Here is a 14,331-nt window from a genome sequence, read left to right on the forward strand (position 1 = left end):
AATATTTTTTGTAATGACCATGAAACGGAATAAATGGTCAGAATAGAAACAGGCAGTGAAAATTTTCTTATATTCCAAACATAACATAACATAAATTATGTCTGAATTGTCATGACATCAGAAGTACATATGGAGTAGTTGCAGGTGATGCTTGGGACAGTTCTGATTGTGTTATTTCGGTTTTATGTGTTTTTTGAATAGAAGGGTTTTTATTTCTTTTTGAAGGTTTTGCAGTCTGTGGTCAATGTCAATTGGTTGTAGAGTTGGGGGTCGAGTATTGCAGCTCGAATGGCTAGGAGGTTGTCGAACAGTTTTTTTCTTTTGACGTTTTTGGTTGGAGGGTGTATGAATGGTGCGTGAGTTCTCCTATGTCTGTTTGAAGTGGATTGAATTATTTAGCTGAAGAAATTAGTTACCCCCTCATCCCACACACATTAATTCTCTTCCATTTTTGTTCCCATTATAAAAAACACTGATAAGTTCCCAGAAAAAAAAATACATTAAAATAAGAAGTGAAAACAAAGGCCCCTTTCTCCCTTTTCTCTCAAAATGTAACTCTACCCTCCCATTCCCTTTTATCCTCACTTTCAAGTTTGTCTTGTTAATGTCTTTTATGTCCACTCTATGCACTTTTAAATATTTACCATTTCAATTTCTTTACTTTTTTTTAAAATTTAATGTAAACCGGCCAGATATTTGTTTGATGGTCGGTATATTAAAATCTAATAAACTTGAAACTTGAACACAAGAATAGCCTAACTGGGTCAGACCAATGGTCCATCATGCCCAGTAGCCCATTCTCATGGTAGCCAATCCAGGACACTAATACCTGGTCAAAACCCAAAGAGTAGCAACATTCCATGCTACCGATCCAGGGCAAGCAGACACTTCCCCCATGTCTTAATAACAGATTATGGACTTTTCCTCCAGGAATTTGTCCAAATCTTTCTTAAAACCAGCTACACTATCTGCTTTTACCATACCTTCAAGCCACTTCATTTTTAAGTTTAGATCTTTCCTTTCAAACAGAGACCTTGCTAGATGTCAAATACAGCACAAGGTAACTTCACATGGACTTAGCTGTGCAGGAAATGTGAATCTCCTCATACACCCACCATATAGTGCAAAAATGTGCAAAGGTCTGTTTTTTTCTTTCGATCACTACATAGCCTAATGCCACACAAGCAGTGCTGTTACAAACATATTCTGTAGGTCAATGCTAAGGATAACAAAGTTTCCTTCCTTGGACCAGAAGGAGATACTGATAAACCACTGGAAGAGATCCCAAAACAACACCCAAAGACCCACTCAGTGTGTGAACCAGTTGAGTGGAGTGGACTAACTGGGGGGTGGAAATGGGCCCGGAGTTTGCTCAGCAGAATTTCCCAGACAACCTCTTCCTCTCAACACATTGACACGCTGCCACCACCACCACTAGGAACACCTCACTGGGTAGGCCAGCTATGCTATAAACTTTATAAAACACATTATTATATTTTCTTATAAAGCACATATTTTAACTGAACTCTCTGACATCCTCAGCCTTTCCATTCACAAAAATAGAAGGAAGAAAAGTTCCCATTTCCTGCTGTCTCATGTCCCCGGCCTATACAATATTTTTTTTTCTGCAGACCCTTCAAAAGTCTGACCAAATCCTCGTTTCACTTGCATTATAAAGTACTGAGGATGCCATCTCTCCCTAATCCCAGGTCTTAAAGTCTAAGACAGTAGCGCAAACTAATGCTGCCAGATTCAGGAAAAAAAATTTCGATTCGATTCAGCCTATTGAATTGGTTTTTCAATTCGATTTTCCTACCCAGTTGGGTGATTTTTTTCAAAACTCCTGGTGGGTTTTATAGCTTTTTCACCCCCTTTGGCTTCTCCTAACCACACTGGCGCTGTGGTGTAAATAAAATAAAGAAACAAAAAGGACTTTTCCTCTCTCTGTTAAATCCTAGCTCACGTTTGCAGTCCAACACCAGCTCTGGCAGGATACACATTTCAAATCTGACATATTATAATCACAAAACAGAAAATAAAATTAATTTTTCTCCCTTTTGTTGTCTGGTTATATTTCAAATCTTGTTGGTCCAAGGCTCTGGTTTTCTTCTGATAACTTGCTTGCCAGGATCTCCTTCTTTCTTCTTTCTGCATGCTAACCATCCATCTGCCAACTCTATCCTCCCTTTCCATTTTCCTTCCCTCCCCAGGAAGTCTGGTATCTTTCCTTTTTTTTCATCTCCCTCCACAGATCCACCTTTTCTTAACTACCCTTTCATCCGGCATCTCTCCCTCCTTCCCCACCACCCAAGAGTCCACCAATTACCCTCCTATCCAGTATCTCCTCCACACCATCCCTTGTGTCCAATTTCTCTCCCTTTCTGTTCCTTCCCTCCCTAAATCCCATGGTCCATCATCTCTCTCCCTTTCCTCTATTTTCAGACCCATTATTTCTTCCTCCCCCCCCAAAGTTTGCCATATGCACGTCTCTTTGAAAACCCCATTCCCTCCGTGTACTTCTAAACCAGGGTCCCCCCAAAGGCCTGTCCCCCCTTAAAGGTCTGCCTGTCCCCCCTTGAAGGCCTGCACCCCCCTTGAAGGCCTGTCCCACTCCCTTGTAGGCCTGTCCCCCCCTTGAAGGCCTGCCTGCCTGTCCCCCCTTGAAGGCCTGTCCCCCCCTTGAAGGTCTGCACCCCCCCGAAGGCCTGCACCCCCCGAAGGCCTGTCCCCCCCCCTTGAAGGCTTGTCCCACCACCTTGTAGGCCTGTCTCCCCCTTGTAGGCCTGTCCCCCCCTTGTAGGCCTGCCTGCCTGTCCCCCCCCTTGAAGGCCTGTCCCCCCCCCTTGTAGGCCTGCCTGTCCCCCCCTTGAAGGCCTGTCCCCCCCTTGAAGGCCTGCACCCCCTTGAATGTCTGCACCCCCCCGAAGGCCTGCACCCCCCTTGAAGGCCTGTCCCACCCTCTTGTAGGCCTGTCCCACCTTGTAGGCCTGTCCCCCCTTTGAAGGCCTGCACCCCCCCCCGAAGTCCTGCACCCACCCCCGAAGGCCTGCACCCCCCCGAAGGCCTGTCCCCCCTGAAGGCTTGTCCCACCCCCTTGTAGACCTGTCCCCCCTTGAAGGTCTGCACCCCCCCCCGAAGGCCTGCCTCCCCCCTTGAAGGCCTGCCTGTCCCCCCCTTGAAGACCTGCCTACCTGTCACCCCCCTCCCCCTTGAAAGCCTGCCTGCCTGCCCGCCCGCCCCACCCCGAAGGACCGCTCGCCCCCCTGGCCTCCCCGCACCACCTATGAAGCAGCACTACCTATGCTCCCGGCCTTGCCGTTCAGTCCCCCCCCACCACCCCCGAAGGACCGCTCGCCTCACTGACCTTCCTGCACCACCTATGAAGCAGCCGCAGCAGGATTGCGACATCAGCGATCCCTGCGCTGCTTCCTGCGCCGCGGTCCCGCCCCTCCTCTGATGTCAGAGAAGGGGCGGGACCGTGGTGCAGGAAGCAGTGCCCAAGCAGCTCAGGGATCGCTGACGTCGCGATCCTGCTGCGCTGCTTCACAGGTGGTGCAGGAAGGTCAGTTGGGCGAGCGGTCCTTCGGGTGTGGGGGGGGGACTGAACGGCAAGGCCGGGAGCACCCCCTCAGGGCTGGCACCCAGGGCAGACCGCCCCTCCCGCCCCCCCTTGGTACGCCACTGTCCCTATATACCTTTTGTTGAAGACCACTGACCATTTTGGTAGCCTTCCTCTGGACTGACTTCATCCTGTTTATATCTCACCAGATTCTTATACAGGGGCATCAATAACTCCTTTTTCCTATTGGCCATTCTTCTCCCTTTGCTTCTAAACATTCTTCTAGCTTTCGCCATTGCCTTTTCAACCTGTTTGGCTACCTTAAGATCAACACATACTATCACATCCAAGTCCCATTCCTCTTTCATGCACAAAAGTTCTTCAAACTCTAAACTGTACTGTTTCCTAAGGCTTTTGTAGCTCAAATGCATGATCTTGCATTTCTTAGCATTAAATTCCAGACCATTCCTTAAGCTTTGCTAGGACCTTCCTCATATTATCCATATCTTCAGGGATGTCTACTCTATTGCAGCACATTTTATCACACAGCCCGTTAGCAATATCGCTTACAAAAATGTTAAAAAGAACCACATTTAGCACTGTTCCTCTATCCAGTTCTCTGGTTATCCAGTCGGAGAAATTGATCGTATTTGTCAGACAAGACCTGACTATAGTGTCTATAGAATTTGCTTCTGTTGACAATCCAAAATAAAGTGAGTTTTAAAAATATATCCTTGAAGTGTTGTAGAATCAATATCAGTATTAATTTTTTATGTTTAATACTCAGGTTTGAATAAGCAGGTCAAGGCGTTTTACAAAATTAGTAATATGAGTACGCGTGAAATCTTTTGGTGGCCCTCAGAGCTTTCTTGTATTCACACTTTGGCCCTTAAAATGAAAAAAGTTTGGAGACAACTGCCCTAGGGAATGTCTACATACAACATACATATAATTCTACACCATTTTGTTGGCCTGTCTTTGCCATGCTATTTATAAAAGGGAGTCAAGGGGCCCTAATAAGGTAGTAACAATCATTTATGTGTGGGAATTGCAAAAGTATGGGATTTTTAAAGACAGGAAAGATTCCTGAAAAGGGAAAACATTTTAACTTCAAAGGGACTGAAGAAACTGATGTGCCTGTGTTTATTATAGCGTTCTTTAGTATAGGCTAAACTTGATAACTTTGTTCGTTTTCACGTTTTAGTGCCTCTGCATTTCAGAGCACATATTTAAATTTACATCTTCCAATTAGCTATGTTAGCTTGCCTGTGTGCATACTGGTTCTTCTGTGTGACAGAGAGAAAAAGAAAAAATTCAGGAATATTCCTCAGAAAAAATTAAAAGAGGTCAGCCACTGTATTAATGTCATTCACACAAGCTTGGGCTTGTCCAGTAAACGTAGTACCCCAGGAATTGCAACAGGCCAAGGCACCAAAGTTTAATTCTCAGATGCCAACATAGCTGTCGAAAAGCACTTGCATAGATATTAGGCATGCATTAAAATTGTGTATGCACAGACAAACTTGCTCTACGTCTAAGATGTAGCTAGGTGAGTTTTGTAGCTTAAAAATTGCTCTTTCTAAATATGCATAAAAGAAAAGGATTGGAGAATGTACAGTAGTGATACATGGCTTCAAACACACAGCTAAATATTTGCATAACATTTTATTCATGAATTTTGATGAAGCTTTATCTCTTTAACAAAAAGCACAATGGGCTTGCAAATTTGAGAGGCATCCACTGGCTGTAGTCCAGTTCCTGAATTCTTAATCCTGGGATGCTCTAGATTAGGAAGAATGACTCATCAAATATGCACTTGCATATTCCGTGACAAACTTTTTTTTACCAACTTTGTAGCTGCCTAGTGATCCAACAAAGCATCTGTCACTGCTCTGAGCAGTATGTTTGGACTCAGCCTAAAAGGTGGTCCTAGAAATGTGGTTTTCACCCTGGTTGACCAACTGTTCTTTCCACAACCTAAATCTAAAGCTGACATCTTTTTAGTTATCTTCCATGGATACAAAAAGTGGCCCAAATGAAGAGGCCCATAACTATGGAGCTAGTTGAGATCATGCCTCAAAACTTTGGATATCTTCATTAGAGGTCGCAACATATTCCCTGAAAAAATTTCATCAATTTCTGAGATAGTCGTGTGGGGGGATCCTCTTTGAAATTAAAGTGCTGCATTCAAGTTAGAGCCTTTGGAGAAATAGTGGTTTTAAGTGAAAGGAACAGGCTCTAATTTGAAAGCAGAACTGTAACATGCCCTAAAGAAGCAACTTATGAAACGGGTCCCCACTGGGATTGCAAAGATAAGTGCCTGCTAATAATCTGACATTATTTTTGACACATGCTATTACAGTGTTTTGTATGATATATAGTGCAGTGAATGGAAGATTTTTGCTGATGAATGATAGTGGTTTTGTTATATGATAGAAGTTACATTTGAATGAGTCACTGCACACTATGGCCTTTTTTCTCCATCTTTTAATATAATGTTCTGTAGATCTTAAGTGTGGTTATTTTGCTTAGATCTTTTTGGTTGATTTTCAATTCCAATTTCAACAGTATGTGAAATGGGCCTTCAGGTATTTTATCCTTATCAGCCACTATCGGTGAATATTTGACTGGTAGCATATAAATGTTATTAAATATAGGAAGAAATGTTCACAATACTTCTAACACTTCCAGTTACTAATTGATACAAATTGATGCCAAATCCAGTCTTGAACATCTTTGTTTGAGAAATTCCCACCCCATAGCAATCTCTAGCTATAAACTGTTCCTTTTAGTCAGTCTTATCTATAGAAGAAAGATCAAGAAGGGACTGATGTGCTCTGAAAATCATTATGGTTTGTGCTAGTTCAATGAAAGGTTTCACAGCCTACAGCGATTCTGGTTTTCTCCAGGACAAAAATTGCTGTCAGGACTAGATTATGCTGCCTGAGTCTGAATGCTGAAACTAATGCTTGCTCTTGGTGGAACCATCTGATGTGCACTCGTATGTACTGCAGTCTATGAAAAGGTACCAAGTCCTAATGCATAAGAAATGAGGCAACAATGTCAGTTGGGTTCTATTTATCAGATACAACAATTTGTTAATTGAGACAGTATATCTCTAGCAAATGAAGTTATAGAAAGATGTGGTTTGTTGCATTTGAATCATCAGTATCTTCTTCATTACTTAGCCAGCTGAATAACCCAATTTCTAAGACTTGGTCCCTTTTCTTGGATTATGACACAGTTTCTTGTAGTAATGGAACTAAGTAACGTTTTTGCAAAAGAGGAATATTCTTAACAGATGTGCTGCTCCTAAACTAGGGTTGGACACAGCTGCTATTGTATAACTAGCCACAATTTTGATACATTTCATTATACTTGCATTCAAAAAGTAAGGAAATACAATAACAATAGCATAAAAATCTTCAATGATGATCTTAAACAGATGATGTGAGTGAAAATGTTAAAGTTAATCAGGAAAAAATTGTTAATTAGCTTGTCAAAGGAAAAACAAAGGTCTTATTTAGCACAATGACATGGATACAATTTAACATAATTGCTGTTGTAACTAATTACGATATAGAAAGGGTCACATCAGTATTTAAAAATAATTACACAAAGGAGGCACAGCTTGCAGATGGCTTCATTCTATAATATGTGTTCTTTAGAAAGCAAGCCATGGTTTTCAAAATAAAATGCAAAAGCCCCAAAACAACTGCATGAAAGGAAAGAAAACTGAAAAGTCAAAACCTGATATGGAACTGTATCTCACCATGATAAAAAAAAAAAAAAAAAGAGAAGACAGAAAAACAGGTTCTTTCATACTTTGTTGAATGGTGAAAACTTGGGTCTATTACTTATATCGATCATATTGTACGTTTAAATCATAGTTATTGAATCAAAGATAAAACAATCTGCAAACACACAAGCAATTCCGCAATTCTATAACCTGACCCATACCATTCTTCTTTCACCCCCCTCCCTCACACACCAAACAATACCATAGACAGATCAGATTCATGACATTGTATAGGAGGAGTATCAGCTTTTCAAGTCTACTCCTTATTGAAGGAGAAAAAGTGTCCCATAATTTATGCCAGGTACGTTGAAATTTCCACCCTCATTGAGAGGAAAAGTCCTTTATTTGTACTCTCTTGAGTTTCAGTAAAGTGATAATCTGGGCCTTCCAAAGTTGAAAGAAAAGAGGCTTTGCATCCAGCCAACTGAGAATGGACTTCTTTCTTATCAAAATAGCTCTATTCAAAAAAAAATCAACTAGTCCTTTAGGCGTGTGAGTCTGAAGACTAAAAACAGGGAATCCATTTTGACTCAACAAGTCCACAGACTAGAGATATACTGATGCAAACATGTCCAAAAGCTGTATATCTATGGGCAGGTCCAAAGCATATGGCCCGAAGATGCCATTGGAGCATGACATTTCAAACAACAACCAGAGGTGGAAAGGCCCATCCTGCCAGCTCTGCTTGGTAAAATGTACAACCTCAAAGCAAACTTGTATTGTAACTCCCAGTGGACAGCGTTATCTGTGATTGTATAAGGGCTGTTCAAAAAGTATCAGACCGTAATTTTTCTTGCATAAATAAAGCTAGGGAGGAATGGTTTGATGCCCATATGTAGGTGACCCGAATGTGCATGCTTGAATTTTTTCCCGCCTACAGAAGCTGTCAGTCGCCGGCAGACCACCGATGAGTGAAAAAGTGTAAGTGAGCACCGTCGGATTTTTGTTTTTGACAAAATGACAGAAAAAGTTGAACAACGCTACTGCATTAAATTTTGTGTAAAGCTTGGTGATTCCCAAGTGGAAACACTTCGCAAGATTCAACAGGCCTTTGGGGACAAAGCAATGGGCACCACACAGATAAAGGAGTGGCACAACCACTTCAGAGATGGTCGCACATCAGTGGAGAGTGAAGCACGTTCTGGTAGGCCCTCAACATCCAGAAATGAGATTGTCATTGATCAAGTGAGGCATGGTTCATCACGAGTACGCACCACACGGCATAACCATCACCAAGGGTTACTACTAAGAAGTTCTGTGTCACCTTCGTAACGCTGTGAGATGCAAACGTCAAGACCTGTGGGCAGCGGGCAATTGGCTCCATCACGATAAAGCACCTGCCCATTTTTCACATTTGATACAGAGTTTACTGGCCAAATACAACACACCTTTGATTCCTCAGGCTCCCTACTCTCCCGACAAGGCTCTGTGTGACTTCTGGCTTTTCCCCAAGCTGAAAATGCCACTGAAAGGGACCAGATTTCAGTCAAGAGAAGACATCATGAACAATGTGATGGACCATTTGCCAGCAATCTCAAAAGAGGCGTTCCAGCACTGCTTCCGACAGTGGCAGAACCGTTGAAAGAAGTGTGTTGCAGCCCAAGGGGACTACTTTGAAGGAGATTAGTATAAGATTGTTGTATCTGAATAAGAGTATTTCTTTATGAATAAGTGTGCTGTAGCTTTATCGCTGTGATATTTCAAGGGAACTGATGTGAGCAAACATTTTTGAGGGGAAATACTGGTCACTTTCTCCTGAGGAAGAGAGTAGTACACCTTTAACCAGCGCTGATTCATGGATTTTACCATCCAAGATAAGTGTTGCTTTTCTTTTTCTTTTGATATGCTTGGATAGCTTAAACTTACAGACATACAGTATACATAATTTTTCTTTTTTGATCTTTGTTTCATTCGTTGATTTGTTTATCTCTTTAAGCACTTTTTTGTTAAGCACATATTGGCACATGTGATTTTACAGATTATCTTCACAGATATACTACATACACAATTAAGGAGGTAAGTGAGATGGTACAGGCGTAGGTGATTAAAACCTGAAGTCAGGATGTGGACCTGAAATAATATATAGATTATAGGAGGTCCTATGATCTGTTCATCCTTGGTTATGATACGCCTGTCCATCACCCAAAGCAAATTGTTGGTTTAGAAAACAGAAATGTTCTGCATATTTATGTACAATTTATTATGGTAGTAGATATTTCTCAGGATAGAAACATTGAAGCTAACCTAGGTTAGGCAATTAAGAAAGTTTTGCAGTAGTTGATTGAATCATCCATAAAATACCCTTTTGTTCTACACTACTGATCCCCGGGCAAGCAGTAGCTTCTCCCATGTCTGTTTCAACAGTATGCTATGGACTTTTCCTCCAGGAAGTGTCCAAACCTTTCTTAAACCCAGCTATGCTAACTGCTGTAACCATATCCTCTGGCAATGAGTTCCAGAGCTCAACCATTCTTTGAGTGAAAAAAATATTTTCTCTTATTTGTTTTAAAAGTATTCCCATGTAATTTAATTGAGTGTCCCCTGGTTTTTGTAATGTTCTAAAGGGTGAAAAATCGATTAGCCCAGTAGCCCTTCCTCACGGTGGCCAATCCAGGTCCCTAGTACCTGGCCAAAACCCAAGGAGCAGCAACATTCCATGCTATCAATCCAGGGCAAGCAGTGGCTTCCCCCATGTCTTTCTCAATAAGACTATGGACTTTTTTTGTTTCTATGCTCCTGCATTGGGGAAAAAGGCAGGAGTGGCTATTTTGGTAAATAGGCGATGTTCAGCTACGCTTGGTACGGTTAAAGCTGATCCTTTAGGTAGATGGATTTATGTTACAATGACCTTAGGAAAAGATACCCTGATGTTACTAAATGGGTATGCCCCTAATTCAAATCAGTATATTAAGGCTTCAGATGTAACCTTTATAGAAGGATCTGTATTGTAGTTTTGAGGGATTGTGCCCTGAGGAAACCTTAACAGGGTGAAATATGTTGGCGTCTCTGTCCCTCTTGGCTAACCACCTAAGTTAAGTAAACTTTATTATTTATTTATTTAACTTATTCAACTTATTTATTGAAAACATATATAAAAAAAAATAGATAAAAAAAGCATTGAACTTTTCATCATACCAGGGACCCTATGATGATTGGGGGCATAAATCCAACAGTTATGAAAGTCTACTGAACTGTCTGGTGGCACCTCTGAGGGCCTGGAGAATTCATTTGATACACTATATTGAAATAGGAGGTGTTCAAGGGAGGTTAACGTATACCGACCCTGTTGCTGCACCTAATTCAAATCAGGCAGATTTCTTTACAAAACTCCAACAGTTAATTCTGTCATTGGCTACAAATAAATTAATTGTAGCTGGAGATTTCAATGCTGTCATGGATCCAATATTAGACAAACAGCCTAGTAAGCAAATAAAGTCACTGGGTCTTGACAATATGGTACACTCGTGTGGACTAAGAGATATATGGAGGCTTTTGCACTATAATGCTCGGGAATTTTCTTTTTGCTCTCAGGTGCATAAATCATTTTCCAGAATTGATTATATTTTTGTATCTGATATATAATTCAACAGGTTACAAAGGCCAGCATAGATCCGATTCTTTTGACGGATCATGCTGGCATTTGGATTGAATATCAGTTTAATGAACAAGATTCTACTAGACCTGTTTGGAGATTCAATAATGCATTGCTTGTGGATTCAAACTTTCTAGAGGAAATTCAAATAAAAATGAATGAGTACTTTCAGTTCAACTCCTTAGAGGAAATCTAATTGGAAACAATATGGGATGCTTTCAAAGCTACAATTAGAGGGCAAATAATTTCCTATTCGGCACATATTAGAAAACAGCTAAAATTGGAATTTTCTAATTTTGAAAAAATTATTTTGAATTTGGAATCGCAATTGGCGTCAAAATGGGAGCACAGTACTTTACAGGCCCTTTTGAAAGCTAAGTACAAATATAATGAGATTTCCTCACAATTGGATAGGAAAGATTTGTTTTCACAGCAGGCTCTGTATTATGGAAACTTGAATAAAGCGGGAAGATTATTAGCTAATTATCACAAAGCTAAAAAAAAAATAAAAGTAAAAATTGTGGCCATTAAGGATGAGAATGATCAATCTCATACCTAGATTGAAAATATTTTAAAACAATTTTTGAAATATTATAAGGCTTTATATTCTTCCGAGCTTTATTCAAATAAAGAAAAAGATGGGTTGGAATTTTTAAAGTTAATTCAAGGGCCAATAAAAAGTGCATATAAAAGAACATATAAAAAGTGATCTTGATGCACCTATATCGCTTACGGAACTCCAGACAGCGTTGAAGTCCCTCCACGTTGGATCCGCTATGGGTAGTGATGGATTCACTGTGGAGTTTTACAAATCATTTCAATTACACTTTTACCTCATCTTCTAAATTTATATCAATTGCAACTGAATAAGGATTGCATTTCAGGTACTATGGCAGATCTTTAACCATTGTTTTGCTGAAACCAAATAAAGATCCCATGTTGGTTTCAAACTACAGGTCTATTTCTTTAATTAATGTAGATGGAAAACTTCTGGCTAAGCTATTGGCATTAAGATTAGCCAAGGTTCTCCCTTACATGATCGGTATGCACTAAACGGGGTTTGTTGCTCAAAGACATTCCTCAAATAATACCAGATTAGCATTACATATATTAAATTTAGCGAAAAAAATGGACGATCCGGTCTTCTCTGTTTCATTGAACGCAGAAAAGGCCTTTGATCGGGTGGAATGGACGTTCATGTATCAAGCAATGGATTGGTTTGGTATAGGATCCAGATTTATTTAAATGAGTCAAACCTTGTACAGTTTCCCTTATGCCAGGCTATATATTAATGATGCATTTTCTGAGCGTTTTTGTCTGAAGAGGGGAGTTAGACAAGGGTGTCCCTTATCTCCTTTGTTTTTTGATATTGTACTGGAACCTCTACTATTGGGCATTCAACAGACAAAGGAGATGCAGGGTATTCCTTATGCAGGTCGGGAATATAAGGTCTCTGCTTAAGCAGATGATATCTTGCTTCATTTGGAAAATCCTGAATCCACCATTCCACATTTACTGGAATTGATTGATAGATTTAGGAAATTCTCTGGATACAAAATAAATTGGAGTAAATCAGAGGTTCTGCCGCTAAATGTACATTGTACAAAAGGATTATTTGAGTCATTCACATTCCTTTGGAAGGAAGAGGGGATAAAATATTTAGGCATCATGATACAAAAAACTCTGGATGACACAATGACAGTAAATGAAAAATCTTGATTGCTGAAAATCAAAGAGATGTGTGAGCACTGGAACCCCTTACATCTTTCTTGGTGGGGGAAGAGTCCAAACTGTCAAAATGATGATTTTGCCTGTAGTCTGTTACCAAATGAATATGTTGCCGATTTATTTTCAGGGGTCTTTTTATAAAAAATTGAACGGTATTCTTAGGAAATTTATTTGGCTTGGTAAAACTACTCGAATTGCTTTAGTATCTTTACAAAAACCAATTGCGGCGGGTGGGGTAAATTTTCCAAATTTCTATAGATACCATCAAGCTTTTATTATGCGGCAGGGTATGAATTTGATCCTTCCTGAGCTCATAGAACATCTCCCTGATTGGCTTTACTTGGAATGGCAACTCCTGTCTCCATTGTGTTTGTGTCACATTTTAAGTATCAAGTTACCTAGGATTTATAAGGACAATAGAATTTTAGTTTCTATGTGGCAAACATTAAAATTTATTGATAACCTAACACCTATTCCAATACATCAATCCATGTGTCAGTCCTTATGGTTGAACTCCAAGATTCAAATTGGCAAGTTTAAGATCATATGGAAGCATTGGATGCAGGTAGGTAAACGTACACTAGATGATGTTTTATCAGATGGGAAAATGCTTGATTTTTCACAACTGCAACAACATTTGGCATAGCAAAGTCTCAAGTTTATAAATTGTTGCAATTGAAGCAAGCCATTCAGAAGGGGTTCCCTGACTGGTGAAATCTAAAAAATTAGTATAGCTTGCCGGTCCTTTGCTTCCAGGCAGATTTTCTAGGGCATCAAGCCGCCAAGTGGTACAAATTAATATTGGAATATCTGAATAAGAAACCTAAAACTAGTTTAAAAGACATTTGGAGCATTGAGACAAAGCAGCAAATTTCTGCAACTCTGGCCACGGATTTGGACTTGGAGGATGAGATGTACAGCATCAGCATCTATGAGGCAGACTTGTTTTTTTTTCTCTTGTATAGAATTTTCTGGACCTCTGTTCGGTTGCAAAAGTTAGATAGTTATAAGTCAAATAGATGCTGGCACTGTCATCTCAACATAGGGACACTGGATCATTTATTGTTCTATTGCCCCTTGATACTTAAATTTTGGAGATCTATATGGGGTCAAATTACTATGATCCTGGAAGTCCCATTATCATTGACGTATGATGATGTGTTATTTGGAACATTATTAATGCCCAAAAGTCCAATTAATGCAAATCAGAATAGGCTGCTTCTCATCATGATGACAAGCTTAAACAAAACACTGCTGCAAGCTGAATATTGACCTGAATGCTTCCTATAAACATATCAAAGAAAATGAAATGAATAAAACACACTTACTGCAATCATTTGAGCCACATAACTTTCAGGCCCCGTGTATTCAGTTGGGTCTTTAACTTTGACCAGAACGATAAAATACAAGTAGTGCCACATGTTGTGTTCACACTTGATGTGCTCCTCAAAAGAAACGGTTTTATTATCAAACTTGTCCCTTTCAAGACCTGTAAGACAAGAGAATTATCACTTTCATAGTAGTTTGCAAAAGAAATTAAAAACATATAGTGTTATGGTTATTGAAGAGGCTGTAACAGTGAGGGCACCATATAAATAAGTCAGTCAAAGCAAAGATTATTTCTTGTACTACAGCTATGGTAATGTCTCTTTG

General features: G+C 40.1%; 1 protein-coding gene across 3 annotated transcripts in view; it reads right to left on the minus strand.

Annotated features, from left to right (window-relative positions):
* The window catches only part of ITPR2 (inositol 1,4,5-trisphosphate receptor type 2), a 665,265-nt gene that overhangs the window by 13,373 nt on the left and 637,561 nt on the right, over nucleotides 1-14,331 (minus strand). For all 3 annotated transcript variants that reach the window (XM_033951965.1, XM_033951964.1, XM_033951968.1), the window contains one exon: nucleotides 14,007-14,167. In XM_033951965.1, coding sequence (XP_033807856.1) covers nucleotides 14,007-14,167 — 161 coding nt within the window. The remainder of the gene's footprint in view (nucleotides 1-14,006; nucleotides 14,168-14,331) is intronic.

Source organism: Geotrypetes seraphini, chromosome 7 (genome assembly GCF_902459505.1).
Source record: "Geotrypetes seraphini chromosome 7, aGeoSer1.1, whole genome shotgun sequence".
Lineage (NCBI taxonomy): Eukaryota > Metazoa > Chordata > Amphibia > Gymnophiona > Dermophiidae > Geotrypetes > Geotrypetes seraphini.